The sequence below is a fragment of the Pan troglodytes genome, chromosome 2, assembly GCF_028858775.2.
Source record: "Pan troglodytes isolate AG18354 chromosome 2, NHGRI_mPanTro3-v2.0_pri, whole genome shotgun sequence".
Lineage (NCBI taxonomy): Eukaryota > Metazoa > Chordata > Mammalia > Primates > Hominidae > Pan > Pan troglodytes.
Window position 1 is genome coordinate 173,417,097 of NC_086015.1, and position 15,990 is coordinate 173,433,086.

General features: G+C 39.3%; 1 protein-coding gene across 3 annotated transcripts in view; it reads left to right on the forward strand.

Annotated features, from left to right (window-relative positions):
* The window catches only part of PRKCI (protein kinase C iota), an 85,437-nt gene that overhangs the window by 42,446 nt on the left and 27,001 nt on the right, over nt 1-15,990 (forward strand). For 2 of the 3 annotated variants that reach the window (XM_526377.8, XM_016942293.4), the window contains exons 4-8: nt 396-446; nt 4,924-5,009; nt 7,421-7,561; nt 10,291-10,345; nt 12,244-12,302. In XM_526377.8, the coding sequence (XP_526377.3) occupies nt 396-446; nt 4,924-5,009; nt 7,421-7,561; nt 10,291-10,345; nt 12,244-12,302 (392 nt within the window). The remainder of the gene's footprint in view (nt 1-395; nt 447-4,923; nt 5,010-7,420; nt 7,562-10,290; nt 10,346-12,243; nt 12,303-15,990) is intronic. The other variant, XM_063806394.1, reaches the window with a different exon arrangement.

Sequence of the window (15,990 nt, forward strand, 5' to 3'; positions counted from 1 at the left end):
TTTTACCATGTTGGCCAGGCTGGCATCTCCTGACCTCAAGTGATCCACCCACCTTGGCCTCCCAGAGTGCTGAGATTAGAGGCGTAAGCCAACGTGCCCAGCCTAATGCATTGTTTATAGACGTGTTTGTTTTCATAAGACCTTTTTTCTTTCTTTCTTTTTTTTTTTTTTTTAACATCAACAAAGCAAGGCAAATAAAACCTTCTTTTATATGGCCTTGGTAAAATGAATCCCTTTGGCAAATAATATTGATCACATGCTAAGTATCTTGTCTCAAGTGAAGAGAGGATCAGGTTGAAATCTGGGTCAGTTTCTTTTACATTTGAATTTTAAATTCTGTGTAATTTGTATGTTTTAAATATGCTGTTAACTCATGTTCGTTTATTTTCTTTCAGTGTTCCCTTGTGTACCAGAACGTCCTGGGATGCCTTGTCCAGGAGAAGATAGTGAGTGTTTATATACTTCATACCTTTTACAAGAGTTACTATGCTATGGTACAAGTGAAAAAGAAATCAGAGATAGAATTTTTAGCTAGGTGCAGTGGACAGTGGCTAATGCCTGTAATCCCAGCACTGTGGGAAACTGAGGTGGGAGGATCGCTTAAGCCCAGGAGTTCAGGACCAGCCTGGGCAACAAAGTGAGACCTTGTCTTTCCAAAAACACACAAAAAAATTAGCATGGTGTGTGCCTATAATCTCAGCTACTTGGGAGGTTGAGGTGGGAGGATCCCTTGAGCCCAGGAGTTTGAGGCTACAGTGAGCCAAGGTCGCACTACTTGCACTCTAGTGTGGGTGACAGAGACAGGCCTTGTCTCAAGGAAAAAGAAAAAAAGGAAATAGAAGTTCTAATTCATTTGATTTCTTTTCCATTTTTCAGTCAATTTAGAATATATTAGTGACTGCCCAAATGCTACTTTGCCAGATCAAATTCAGATAGTTCTTAGTTACAACTTACATGATTGCCTGTTGCACATATGAAAGGAATATTAAGTTAAATTTAAGTTTTAAAATTCAATTTTGGAAATGTTCAAACCTATACAGAAGTTGAAACAACATGGAAAACAAGGATACCTATATATCCTTTGCCCAGATTTACCAATTTTTAACGTTTTCCCTGTTTGCTTTATCTCTGTATCTGTCTATATCTCATATATACATGCACAGTTATACATAACAAACACATTTGGTTTTTTTTTGGTTATACCACTTGAGACTGACATGACACTCAGCACATGTAATTAGGAATTGGCTTTTTTTTTTTTCTGCAGTGTTTTTTCTTAAACAAGTATTAAGTCACTTTTTTTATTGTTGTTTTTGAGACAGAATCTCGCTTTCTCACCCAGGCTGGAGTGCAGTGACGCAATCTTGGCTCATTGCAACCTTCACCTCTGGGGTTCAAGCAATTCTCCTGCCTCAGCCTCCTGAGTACCTGGGATTACAGGCGCCAACACCATGCTCAGCTTATTTTTGTACTTTTAGTAGAGTTGAGGTTTCACCATGTTGGCCAGGCCGGTGTTGAACTACTGACCTCAGGTGATCCACCTGCCTCAGCCTCCCAGAGTGCTGTGATTACAGGTGTGAGCCACTGCACCTGGCCCCACGTCACTTATTAAATGTCTTTAAATATTGCAGACTTCCTACACTTGACCCAGAGAAATGTGTATATTTATTAGATCTCCAACTCCTAGTAACTTCAGGTAACCAACCAGAGTCCACAGTGGAACGGTGATTCTTACCCTTGGACACATTAAAATTGTGGGATGGAGGGAATGATCAATGCCAAATTTCCATCCCCAAGCTTAATGAATTAGTGTGGAGGTGAAATCTGGACATCTTTGTATTTTAAAATGGACTCTCAAAATGTAGCCATTGGGTCCCACAGCATCAGCTTCACCTGAGAACTGAATAGAAACTGCACTCCAGGCCGGGTGCAGTGGCTCATGCCTATAACCCTAGCACTTTGGGAGACTGCGGCAGGCAGATCACCTGAGGTCAGGAGTTCAAGACCAGCCTGGCCAACATGGTGAAAGCCCATCTCTACTAAAAATACTAAAAAAGTTAGCTGGGTATGGTGGTGCATACCTGTAATCCTAGCTACCTGGGAGGCTGAGGCAGGAGAATTGCTTGAACCTGGGAAGCGGAGGTTGCAGTGAGCTGAGGTCGCGCCAGTACATTCCAATCTGGACAACAGAGCGAGACTCTGTCTCAAAAAAAAAAAAAAAGAAAAAAACTGCACTCCAATTTACGTGATTCATAAACTCTTGGACCGGGGCTGAGCTACCAGATTTAACAAGCTCTTCAGGTGATTCTGATGCACACTAAAGTTTGAGAACCACCATTTAAAAGCTTCCCCAGGTCAGGAATTGTTAACGGAATTTCTTTGGAATATCTAAGCCAATGGTTACTATTAATGAGATGAACTAAGAGTGTCCAACTACTCTTTGTTCTAATGTAATTTAATATGCAAACTTATGTTTGATTGTAAGTTATTGCTTTTGGTATTTTGGCATAATTTACTAATTGTGGATATTAGGCAACTCATTTTCATTTGTGGTTTCTGCACATGCCCATCACTTTAGAAGGATTAGTGGTAAATGCTTTGCTTTGAATTAATTGAAATAGCTCTAAACTTTCTTTTTTTTTTTTTTTTGAGACAGTCTTGCTCTGTCGCCCAGGCTGAAGTGCAGTGGCGAGAACTCGGCTCACTGCAAGCTCTGCCTCCTGGGTTCATGCCATTCAGCCTCCTGAGTAGCTGGGATTTTAGGTGCCCACTACCACGCCTGTCTAATTTTTTATTTGTATTTTTAGTAGAGATGGGGTTTCACTGTGCTAGCCAGGATAGTCTCAATCTCCTGATCTTGTGATCTGCCCACCTCGGCCTCCCAAAGTGCTGGGATTACAGGCGTGAGCCACCGCGCCCGGCCTAAACTTTCAATTCTGTATTAAGCTATCCTGAGATTTCTAATTGAGAGCATTGCAACTGGTCTTTAGTATCTTAATTTTAAATAGTAAACCCATTGCTATATTTGCTTTAAAATATGACTTTGGGAACCTATTGTAATCTTTCTATGGTATTAACTATTACTGTTATTACCATTACTGTGGGATGTTATTATTAATGACTAATAGACAATATATATAATAATGATGGACTTAAAAGTATGAAGGTGGACTAGATTTGATCGTTTGGAACCTCTTTCTCTAACTATATTTAAGAAACATATTAATATAAAGACCACTGGATGAAAAGTTGTTGGGGAAAAAGATATGCTTCTGGTACAAAATATCACTTTACAGATTAGTTACAAAGAGTGAAATGTACCTTTACAATGAAGAGATCTAGCAGTCACTACCTTTAATGGTTATTGAACATCAGCAGTGGGAGTTGATAATCCGACATTTGTGTACCTCATGAAAAGTAATGAGATAAGAAATACACAACACTACCTATGTGTTATTTTTGCCAAAGGTATTTAATACTGCCTCTAATCGTAAGTAAACAGACAAATCCAGAACGTGGGATATAATATGAAACAACTAACCAGACTCTTTAAAAAAAAAAAAGTCAACATCATGAAAAGGAAGTAACAACAAATAAGGCAGAGTGAATGTTTTAAAATGTTAAGGAGACCAAAAAAAGCATGATCAAATGCAGTCCCTGAATCTTGATTGCATCCTGGATAGAAAAAGTGAGCTTTGAAAGTCACTTTGGGGCCGGGCATGGTGGCCCACGCCTGTAATCCCAGCACTTTGGGAGTCTGAGGCAGACAGATCACTCGAGGTCAGTAGTTTGAGACCAGCCTGGCCAACGTGGCAAAACCCCATCTTTACTAAAAATACGAAAATTAGCCGGGTGTGGTGGTGTGTACCTGCAATCCCAGCTACTCGGGTGGCCGAGGCAGGAGAATTGCTTAAACCCAGGAGGCGGAGGTTGCAGTGGGCTGAGATTGCACCACTGGACTCCAGTCTGGGTGATGGAGTGAGACTGTGTCTCAAAAAAGAAAGTCACTTTGAGACCAGTTAGGGAAGTTTGTATATGAATTGTATATTGGTTGATATTGAATTAATGTTGATTTTCTAAGACATGGTAATGGTATTGTGGTTAGGTAGAATTGGGTGGTGGGGGGGTGCGGAATATCCTTAATCTCAGACAATGGATACTTGGGTATTAAAGCGTATTTAAGTGCCATGATGTCTGCATTTTACTTCCAAGTAATTCAGAAAAAAAAAATATTTTTTTTTGTAGTGAAGAAAGTAAATATGACAAAACATGAATAATTGGTAAATCTTGGTGAAAGATGCAGGTGTCTATTCTTTTACCTTTTCTGTGGGATTAAAAGATGTTCAAAATAAAAAGTTGGAGGAAAATTTTTAAAAAGAAAAGCAGTAGTAGGCCGGGCGCGTTGGCTCACGCCTGTAATCCCAGCACTTTGGGAGGCCAAGGCGGGTGGATCATCTGAGGTCGGGAGTTCAAGGCCAGCCTGACCAACATGGAGAAACCCTGTCTCTACTAAGAATACAAAATTAGCTGAGCATGGTGGTGCATCTCTGTAATCTCAGCTACTTGGGAGGCTGAGGCAGGAGAATCACTTGAACCCGGGAGGTGGAGGTTGCAGTGAGCTGAGACTGTGCCACCGCACTCCAGCCTGGGTGACAGAGCAAGACTCCATCTCACCAAAAAAAAAAAAAAAAAAAAAAAAAAAAGGACAAGCAGTAGGCAGTAGTAGTCAAATATTTATACTCTGTGGTCTTTATTTTTATCTGGTCCCTTGATGAATCTATTTTACTTTTTGACGTTCAGGTTTTTATCAGTATTTTTTTTTTCTTGCAATGAGTATCATGAAAAAATTACAGACTTAATTATAAAATGATTTTTACTCAAACTTGCTCTTTTTTCTTTTTTTAACTATTACTCTGTCTTCAGAATCCATCTACCGTAGAGGTGCACGCCGCTGGAGAAAGCTTTATTGTGCCAATGGCCACACTTTCCAAGCCAAGCGTTTCAACAGGGTAAACATAGTTTGTTGAATGTCGATAATGTGAAACAGCTATTTTTTCCCTTTCTACTATGAAAGAAAGGTAGTTTGTTATTAAGTCTTGTTACACACTTTTAAATACATAAGTAGCATGACCTTACATTTCCAGTTTGCCTGAGGCAGTATGCCTATAATTTTTAATAGCATCTCTTTCACTCTTAAAAATGCTCCAGGCCAGGTGTGGTGGCTCAGGCCTATAATCCCAGCACATTGGGAGGCCAAGGTTGCCAGATCAGTTGAGGCCAGTTCAAGACCAGCCTGGCCAACATGGCAAAACCTTATCTCTATTAAAAATACAAAAATTAGCCAGGTGCAGTCACATGCACCTGTAGTCCCAGCTACTCGGGAGGCTGAGGCAGGAGAATCACTTGAGTCTGGGAGGCAGAGGTTGCAGTGAGCCGAGATTGTGCCACTGCACTCCAGCCTGGGCAATGGAGCAAGACTCAGTTTCAAAAAAAAAAAAAAAAAAGCTCCAGATTGGATGATTAATTATTCCACATAATATACCCTAGCTGTAAGAAAATTGAATTTTAAAATATAATTTAAGGCAGCCAGAAAACAAGCAAGGTTTATTTATTTAATATTAATCTTTATTTTTCCAGTTAGTGTTGTAATTTGATTTTCACTGTTTAGAAAATAATAATAGCAAACACTTATCTGGGTTGTACTATGTACCAGGCACTTTTCCAAATGCCTTATATACATTGATTCATTTCATCCTTACAACAACCCTGTAAGATAGGTACTATATATTTCCACTTTATAGATGGCAAAACTCAAGTGCAGGGCAGTAACTTGCCCAAGATAATACAGCTAGTAAGTGATGGAACCAAAGTTTGAAAGCAGCAGTCTGTCTTCAGAAGTCAGTTATTCATTTATTATTTATTTTTTATTTTTTATTTTAAAGACGGAGTCCTGCTCTATCGCCCAGGCTGGAGTGCAATGGTACAGTCTCAGCTCACTGCAACCTGCATCTCCTGGGTTCAAGCGATTCTTGTGCCTCAGCCTCCTGAGTACCTGGGACCACAGGCATCAGCCAACAGGCCTGGCTATTTTTTGTATTTTTAGTAGAGATGGAGTTATACCTTGTTGGCCAAGCTGGTCTCAAACTCCTGACCTCGCGTGATCCGTCCACCTCGGCCTCCCAAAGTGCTGGGATTACAGGCTTGAGCCACCATGCCTGGCCAGAAATGAATTTTTAAATACTCTTGATAACCGCAAATTTTTGGATGCCATTTCCATTCTAAAACTAATGCCATGTAATTAATTAATGTAAATAGAAACCACCATCCGAAATCCCTCTCCAAACTCTCTTACTTCCAGTAGCACTGACATTTAAGAAGGCTTTGAGGCTGGGTGCAATGGCACATGCCTGTAATCCCAGCAGTTTGGGAGGCTGAGAAGGGGGAACACTGAAGCCCAGGAGTTTGAGACCAGCCAGGGTAACGTAGTGTGAGATCCCATCTCTACAAAAAATACAATCACTAGCAGGGCATGGTGGCACACACCTGTAGTCCTAGCTACTCAGGAAGCTTGAGCCCAGGAGGTTGAGGCTGCAGTGAATCAAAGTGACTCCACTGGACTCCAGCCTGGCTGACAGAGCAAGACCCTGTCTCTTAAAAATAAATAAATAAATAAAAAGAGAGACCAAGCGCGGTGGCTCACACGTGTAATCCCAGCACTTTGGGAGGCCGAGGTGGGTGGATCACCTGAGGTCCAGGAGTTTGAGACCAGCCTGACCAACATGGTGAAACCCCATCTCTACTAAAAATACAAAACTTAGACAGGTATGGTGGCGCATACCTGTAATCCCAGCTACTCTGGAGGCTGAGGCAGGAGAATCACTTGAACCCGGGAGGCGGAGGTTGCGGTAAGCCGAGATTGTGCCATTGCATTCCAGCCTGGGCAACAAGAGTGAAACTGTGTCTCAAAAAAAAAAAAGAAAGAAAAGAAGAAGAAGGCGGCTTTGAAATGAGAAGTCACTTTAGGTTATTGCTCTTTAAGAAAACAGAGCTTTGGTTTGACCTCTGAACAGCCTACAAGGTTTATGTTTGCTTAGGAGTCCTTCAATGGCTTTTTCTGCCATATATATTTCTAGTTTAATTCTGTTTTCATTATTTTGAACTTGATTATGTAAAGACTGAAAATTCTTAGACTTATAACAGAAAGAAATGTGGTTGCAGATTTCACTGTCTCTTTAAAATAAGCTCTGTTTTTCGCTGACCTTCATAGCTTTTAAAAAATTATGTATGAGGAAGCTTTGTTTTTGTTTTTGTTGTGGGCTGACAGTTGACACCGTGACAAAGGGAATTGAGTCAGCAAACTATTTGGGAAATGATTATGACCTTCTTGGTTAATAAAATATTGTTGAATTACTCTTTTCAGCGTGCTCACTGTGCCATCTGCACAGACCGAATATGGGGACTTGGACGCCAAGGATATAAGTGCATCAACTGCAAACTCTTGGTTCATAAGAAGTGCCATAAACTCGTCACAATTGAATGTGGGCGGCATTCTTTGCCACAGGTAAGATGTCTGTCCTTTTTTTTTTTTTTTATTTTAAGAGCGTGCTTGATAACACTGCTAGAACAGAGTGCTAAAATAGGGAGGTGTTCAGGAATTACAGCACAACAGAGTAGCTACAGAGTGTGGGGAGGAATACCTTACGTTACTGTTAACATACTGTGAACTTTGGAACTTCGAAATATCTGTGGTAATATTTGTCTGTGGGACACAGTTAACTTCTTTACCTGCTATAAAATCCTCTGGTCTAAATTAGGAAGCTATAGAGAGAACCATTTAAGAGTTTTTTCCCCCTCTCCTTTAATCTGAACATATTAGTTTATAGCTCACATTATTCTAGCTTCTATCCTAAGCAGATATCAGGTAAGAAGAGTCAAAGGTATCATGTTTGTTATTTAAACTGTGAGATTACTGGCGAGGAAAGCATTTAAAATTTTTATTTATTAATTTCTATTTTAAGTATATAAAACATGTTTGTTATTGAAAAAAATACAGAATACAGATGAATAAAGAAAATTAAGTAAAAGTCCATATATATTCTACCACATAAAGGTAATTGTCATTTGGTGGATATCCTTCCAGAACTTTTCCTGTGCAAATTTATATGCATAAACATTTTTAATTTTCCATATGGAAAAAATGTAAACATGTATAAGAGTAGGTGGAACACTATAATGAACTCCCATTTACTAGACATCCAGCTCCAACAGTTATCAACTCATGTCTAATCTTGGTTTCATCTGTACCCCCATTCACTTAACTTCCCCTTGCCCTGTATTATTTTCAAACAAATCTCAGACATGATTCAGTATGTACCTCTAAAAGAGAAGGACTTTTTTAAAAACCTAACTAAAAAACAAATTCTTTATGTCAAATATCCAGTAAGTGTTCTCATAAATATTATAATTTTGTTTTTATAGTTTTCATTATGAATCAGGATCCAAATAAAATCCACTTGTACAATTGATTGATCTCTTAGATATTCTTTAATTTACTGGTTCTTTCTTCATTTCTCTCTCTTCTTTTTTTCCTTACAATTTAATTGTAAAAGAAACAGTTATTTGTCATTTACACTGTTGCAAAATTTTGCTCATTACTTCTCCATGGTTATGTTCAGTATGTTATTGTCTTCTTTATTCTTTTATCTTGTACAGTAGTTGGATGTCGAGGTTTGATTAGATTCTGGGGTTGGTTTGTTTGTTTTGGTGGATTGTTTTTGAGTCGACTTTACAGAGGGTTGTTTATCCACCAGAAGGCACATGTGCTTGCCTGTGTCTTTTTTGTTACTGTTTTGAGACAGAGCCTCGCTCTGTCTTCCAGGCTGGAATGTAGTGGCACAATCTTGGCTCACTGCAACCTCCGCCTCCCGGGTTCAAGTGATTCTCCTGCCTCAGCCTCCCAAGTAGCTGGGATTACAGGTGTGTGCCACCACGCCCAGCTAATTTTTGTATTTTCGGTAGAGATGGGGTTTTTGCCACGTTGGCCAGGCTGGTCTTGAATTCCTGACCTCAGGTGATCCACCTGCCTCAGTCTCCCAAAGTGCTGGAATTACAGGCGTGAGCCACTGCACTTGGCCAATCTTAGTGAACTTTCTGGCAAATCTTACTTCCTTAAGGATCCAGAATTAGAATTACTGGGTTAAAAGATACGCGTTTAAAAAAATACCTGGATGCAGCTATCTAAGCACACTGCCTGTCGATTAACCCTGCTCCACAAGGAACAGTCAAAAAAAGAAAGAAAGAAAAATACGTGGATGCATCTTTCTAAATTGTCCTTTAGAATTGTTATTCCATGTTTATTCATGGGACTTGCTTTGGACATTGTGAAAGCAGGTTATTACCGGTAGCTCTTTGGTATTAGAATCTTTAATTAGTTCATATAAGCTTAGGAATGGGTTTGTAGTAAAGGGGAAAATCCAATCTTAAGGAAAAACAGAAGGCTGAATATTTCCAACATAATTTATGTAGGTTACTGTTAATATTTTTGAGTATTCTTTGGTGACATATGGAAGGAAAGGGGGCAGGGTTAGTGATTATATTGAAATTTTAAAAATCCTTAAGCTTACTTATGAGCCTTTCTTTAACGCAGCCTTGAAATGCTAACTGTATCATTAATGTTCTTTCTTAAGTTTACTTTTTCCTGCTGGTATTCATTAAATGTGAGTCTAAGAATAAATCAGTAATAACTTGGGTTTGAATTTACCTTTTTCCTGAGATTATTCGCCATTATTTGGGTAAGTTGGATTCTAGAAAGTATTTCTTTTCTCTTTTTTGGGGCCACTGACACCCTTGAGAATCTTCAGGAAAATGGGAAACCCACAAAATTTTACATGTAATTTTAAGAGGTTATAGACATCCTGAAGTCTACCCCGGACCCCAGCTAAAGAATGCATATTCCAGAGACTTATTTTTGCCAGAGATCTGAAGTGGAGCTTGAAGGAAGAATAGGTATTGTTGAAGAGAAGCAAAGCAGAATATATGGCAGTTTAATATGATTTCTAATTGGTGGTCTGAAATTAGTTCTGTATTTTCTTTTCTGTAAAATGTGACTCACATTACCTCATTCACAGCAGTATTGTATAGTTTCATAAAACAAAATTAAAAGTAAATTCTCACTTAAGTTATATTCTTTCAAAGTTAAATTTTAATATGCTGTGTGTTGTTGAAATAGTGTTATTTCTGGTGTAATAGAGGTACTCCACTGAGTTACTGTGTCTTTGGAAATGTTTGTAGGAACCAGTGATGCCCATGGATCAGTCATCCATGCATTCTGACCATGCACAGACAGGTAAGAGTGGTGCTGGCACAACCCATTGTTCATTCACAGAGTAGCATGTAAAGACTTACTTAGGTGGCTCTCTTACCCAAGTTTAAAAACATTTATTTCTTCCCAATTGAAAGTAAATACATATATTTTGTAGTGGTGAAATCAGTCACACTATTTAACATACACATTTGGCATTTTTAAAAGACAACTGTGGGCTGGGTGCGGTGGTTCACACCTGTAATCCCAGCACTTTGGGAGGCTGAGGTGGGTGGATCACCTGAGGTCAGGAGTTCGAGACCAGCCTGGCCAACGTGGTAAAACCCCGTCTCTACTAAAAATACAAAAATTAGCAGGGTGTGGTGGCACACTCCTGTAGTCCCAGCTTCTCAGGAGGCTGAGGCGGGAAAATCGCTTGAACCCAGAAGTCGGAGGTTGCAGTGAGCCAAGATCATGCCACTGCACTCTAGCCTGGGCGATAGAACAAGACTCCATCTCAAAAAAGAGAGAGAAAAAAAAAAGACAACTGTGGGCCGGGTGTGGTGGCTCACGGCTGTAATCTCATCACTTTGGGAGGTCGAGGCAGAAGGATCCCTTGAACTCAGGAGTTTAAGACCAGCCTGGCCAACACAGGGAGACTCTGTCTCTATTTAAAAAAAAAAAAAAAAAAAGTATGTTAACTACAACAAATGACTATTTTTTCTAGTTCACATAAATTTCTTTTGAGACGCCTTTAAATTCAACAAACTCAGTTTTTTTCCATAATGAAAGACATGAAGCTGATTTTGTGGCCCATGTTGACTGTGTTCAGGTGACTCGCTTTTTTCTTTTTCTTTCGAGACAGAGCCTTGCTCTGTTGCCCAAGCTGGAGTGCAGTGGCGTGATCTCGGCTCACTGCATCCTCCACCTCCCAGGTTCAAGCGATTCTCCTGCCTCAGCCTCCTGAGTATCTGGGATTACAGGTTCATGCCACCATGCCCAGATAATTTTTTTGTATTTTTAGTAGAGATGGGGTTTCACCATGTTGGCCAAGCTGGTCTCGAATTCCTGACCTCAAGTAATCCACCCGCCTTGGCCTCCCAAAGTGCTAGGATTACAGGCATAAGCCAGGGCACCCAGCTGAAGTGACTTGTTTTTATTAAAAGCTTTATTATCAGAAGTAGAAATTATGTGAAACATAGAGAGATGCAATATAGGAAATTCCAGGAAGATGGTGTAACTGAAAATGTTAGATAGATACAAAACCTTAAACACGTATCTGGGAAATTTGGAGAGCAGTGCAAGGAGGTAGAACAGCATGATCTTCTCTGGACTAAATCAAGAAAGGGAAAACAAGGGAGTTTTTCTGGAAAGACAAAATGCAATCTCGTAGTCATAGAATGATCAACTCTATGAAATGCAGGCTCTTTTTTTTTTTTGCCCCAAGTAGCTTTAAGAAGTAGAAGTTCCATCCTTGTCTGTTCTTTACTTGACCATTGTGGTAGTTAGGAAAATTTTGAGTACAATGGAGTGAGAAGTGAAAACCAGAGGTCCTGTATCTCTATGTCTTAGTCATACTAAAAAATTTAAACATATCTTATAGAGTCATTCATTTAGAAGGAAGTGTTTGATTAATTTGTAAAGAAGAGAAATGTTTTAAAAATAACGAAAGTACTTGTTAAAAGCAGTACTTGGCTACCAGGTTGTGATGCTTGCTCTCTTTACCCTCACTAAAGATTAGGATTTAACTATTGTATTTACATACAATTTGTTATTAGTAGGACAGGTATTCAGTTTTAAATAATGAAAATTTATTCAGAAGTAAAAACTAAAAAAAAAATCAGGAGACAATTTTTATTTCAAACTCATTAATGGTTGCTGTTTTTTTCTCCTGCACCTTTTTTTTTTTTTTTTTTTTTTAATGTTTGGTATTGGGTTTTTAGTAATTCCATATAATCCTTCAAGTCATGAGAGTTTGGATCAAGTTGGTGAAGAAAAAGAGGTAAGATAATTTGTCTTATTGTACATTATATCATTAGCTTTTTAATAAGGCTCAGGAGTTTAAAAGTATGACATATTGACCTGCTTAGACTTTAGATCATAATGGTGAAATGCAAAAATGATTTGTAATGATTCCAGAGTTTTATTCTGATTTAATTTAGTAATTAAATTACTAATTTAAACTAGGAAATAATTTAGTGGGATAACTTATTTTCATTTTAAAATAGCTTAATCTGAAAATTACAATGTATTTAAGGATACTGTTTAAAATACTTGGTAGTATTGTTTAAAATATATAGTAGACCCTTCCGTTTTGTGCCTGAATTGCTTATTTAGACAATAAATGATTAAACATATTAACTGTCATTGTTTTTTTGACTATTAAGTATTTTATCAGTTTTTAAAACAAAACAAATTCTTAATTAAAATGATTTGATTAAAATAATACTCAGTTTTTTGAAAAAAGCTTATAGTGAAAAAGATAATCATGTCTCCCACCTTCCACTCCCAGTTTGGCTTCTTGGCAACCTTTTAAACCATTTCTAGTTACGTCCATAAAATTTATATTTCTGTTTTTCAATTTTTTATTTTTGTGTATTTCTGGACATGAAAGATTTAGTTCACACTGCCTCTCTTTCCCGTATCTTTCTTTTTTTTTTTGAGTTGGGGTCTTGCTGTGTTGCCCAGGCTGGAGTGCAGTGGTGTGATCATGGCTCACTGCAACCTTAAACTCCTGGGCTCAAGTTATCTTCCCACCTTAGCCTCCTGAGTAGCTAGGACTATAGGCCTGTGCCACCACACCCAGCTGATTTTTTCATTTTCTATTTTGTAGAGACAGAGTCTCACTATGTTGCCCAAGCTAGTCCCGAACTCCTGGCCTCAAGCAGTTCTCCCAAATCAGCCTCTCTAAGTGTTAGGATTAGAGGCATGAGCCACCATGCCCAGCCAAAACTTTGAAACATAAATAAAAGTAAACAATAATATAACAAAGCCCTTGTATCTATTGTTAGTTAAAACAGCTATCAATTCATGTCTAGCCTTATTTTGTCTACTCACTTCCCTCACTCCTGTATTATTTTGAAGAAACCTGTTAGTCACCTATTTGATGTTATGTTTTAGTTTCTTGTTCTGTTTGTCAGAAAAAGTCTTTTTTTCTTTTTAACTTTTTCTTTTTTCTTTTTATTTTTTTTGTGAGACAGGATTATTGCACAGGCACCCGTGCAGTGGTGCAATGATGGCTCACTACAGCCTCAACTTCTTGAGTTCAAGCCACCTCAGCCTCTCAGGTAGCTGGGACTACAGGCATGTGTCACCACTGGACCCTCATCACAATATACAAAAATTTACTCAAGATGGAATAAAGATTTAAATGTAATACCTCAAACTATAAAAATCCTAGAAGAAAACCTAGGAAATATCCTCTCGACATTGGCCCTGGCAAAGAATTTTTGGCTAAGTCTCCAAAAACAATTGCAACAAAGCCAAAAATTGACAAGTGGGACCTAATTAAACTGCAGAGCTTCCACACAGCAAAAGAATCCACCAATAAACAGACAACCTACAGAATGGGAGAAAATAGTCACAAACTATACATCCAACAAAGATCTCATATCCAGAATTTATAAGGAACTTAACAGCAAAAAACAACCCCATTAAAAAATGAGCAAAGGGCTGGGCATGGTGGCTTACACCAGTAATCCCAGCACTTTGGGAGGCAGAGTCAGGCAGATCACTTGAGGCCAGGAGTTTGAGATCAGCCTGGCTGACATAGTGAAACCCCATGTCTACTAAAAATACAAAAAAAAAAAAAAAAATTAGGGCGTGGTGGCACACACCTATAATACCAGCTACTTAGGAGGTTGAGGCACGAAAATCATTGGAACTGGGGAGGCGGAGATTACAAGGAGCCAAGATCATGCCACTGCACTCCAGCCTGGGCGACAGCAAGACACTGTTTAAAAAAAGAAAAAAAGAAAGGGCAAAGGACATGAACAGACATATCTCAAAATAAGACCTATAAGCAGCCAACACACATGAAAAACCACTCATCATCACTAATTATCAGAGAAATAGAAATCAAAACCACAGTGAGATACCATCTCACACCAGTCAGAATAGCTGTTACTAAAAAATCAACTTGGGCGTGATGGCTCACACATGTAATCCCAGCACTTTGAGAGGCTAAGGCGGAAGGATTGTTTGAGCCCGGGAGTTCAAGAGCAGCCTAGGCAACATAGTCTCTACTAAAAATACAAAAAATTAGCCGGGCTCGGTGGCAGGCGCCTGTAGTCCCAGCTACTCGGGAGGCTGAGGCAGGAGAATGGTGTGAACCCGGGAGGCGGAGCTTGCAGTGAGCCAAGACTGTGCCAATGCACTCCAGCCTGGGCGAAAGAGCGAGACTCCGTCTCAAAAAAAAAAAAAAAGAAAATTACAAATAACACTTCTACTGTTTCTCTAGAAGATGCAGTGACCTTGGCACACCTTAAATTCATTCCTTTTCCATTCCTGCCTTTGGGTATTCTGTGTGTGTGTATATTTGTTTTTTTAAACAGTTACTCCTTATGTAGATTTACCCACATTTTACCCTTTTTGTTTTTCTTTCCTTCCTACGTCTGTTCCTCCATCTGAGATCATGCATTTTCTCCTTCAAGAACTCAATTTAGTTTTTCCTTTAGTGAGCACCTCGTAGTGATGGATCCATTCAGTTTTTCTTTGTCTGAAAATGTTTTTCTTTCACTTTCACTTTGTGAGCTACTTTTGCAGGATAGAGAATTCTAGGTCAGCTGTTTTCTTCTTTTTTAGGCCCTTTGAAGATGACATTTCACTGTTAAGTGGCGTCTATCATTTCATTCAGCCTTATTGTGTCGGTGAAGTTAACTCTATCTTTTTTGCTCCACTTGATTCTCTCTTATAGTTTCCAGTTAGCCATATTTCAAGTCTATGTGTTGACTTACTTTCTTACACTTCTCTTCTTTCTTAACCTGCTCAAACCTGGTTTCTTTTCACTCTGCTGTATTTACCCTTGTGTGTTAGTCTGTTTTGTGTTGTTACAAAGGAATACCTGAAGGTTGGGTGTGGCAGCTCACACCTATAATCCTAGGACTTTGGAGCGGGAGGATCATTTGAGGCCAGTAGTTCAGGACCAGCCTTGGCAACATAGCACGACCCCCCATGTCTACAAACAATAAATAAAAATTAGCCGGGTTTGGAGGCACATGCCTGTAGCCCCAGCTACTTGGGAGACTGAGGCAGGAGGATCACTTGAGCCCAGGAGTTCGTGGCTGCAGTGAGCTATGTTCGTGCCACTGCACTGCAGCCTGGGTGACAGAACAAGACCTTTTCTTAAATAAATGAAGGAAGGAAGGAATAAAGGAATACCTAAGGCTGGGTAATTTATACAAGATTTATTTGGTGCACGGTTCTGCGGGCTGATCAGTAAGTATTGCACTAGCATCTGCTTCTCAGGAAGCTTTCAGTCTTGGCAGAAGGCAAAGGGGAAGCAGGTGTGCCACATGGCAAGAGAGGGAGCAAGAGAGTCAGGGGAGGTGCCACACTCTGAACTCACTCATTACACAGGAACACACCAAGCCATTCATGAGGAATCTGTCCCTGTGACCCAAACACCTCCCACTAGGGATCACATTTCAGCATGAGATTTGAGATTTGGAGGGGTCAGATATACAAACTGT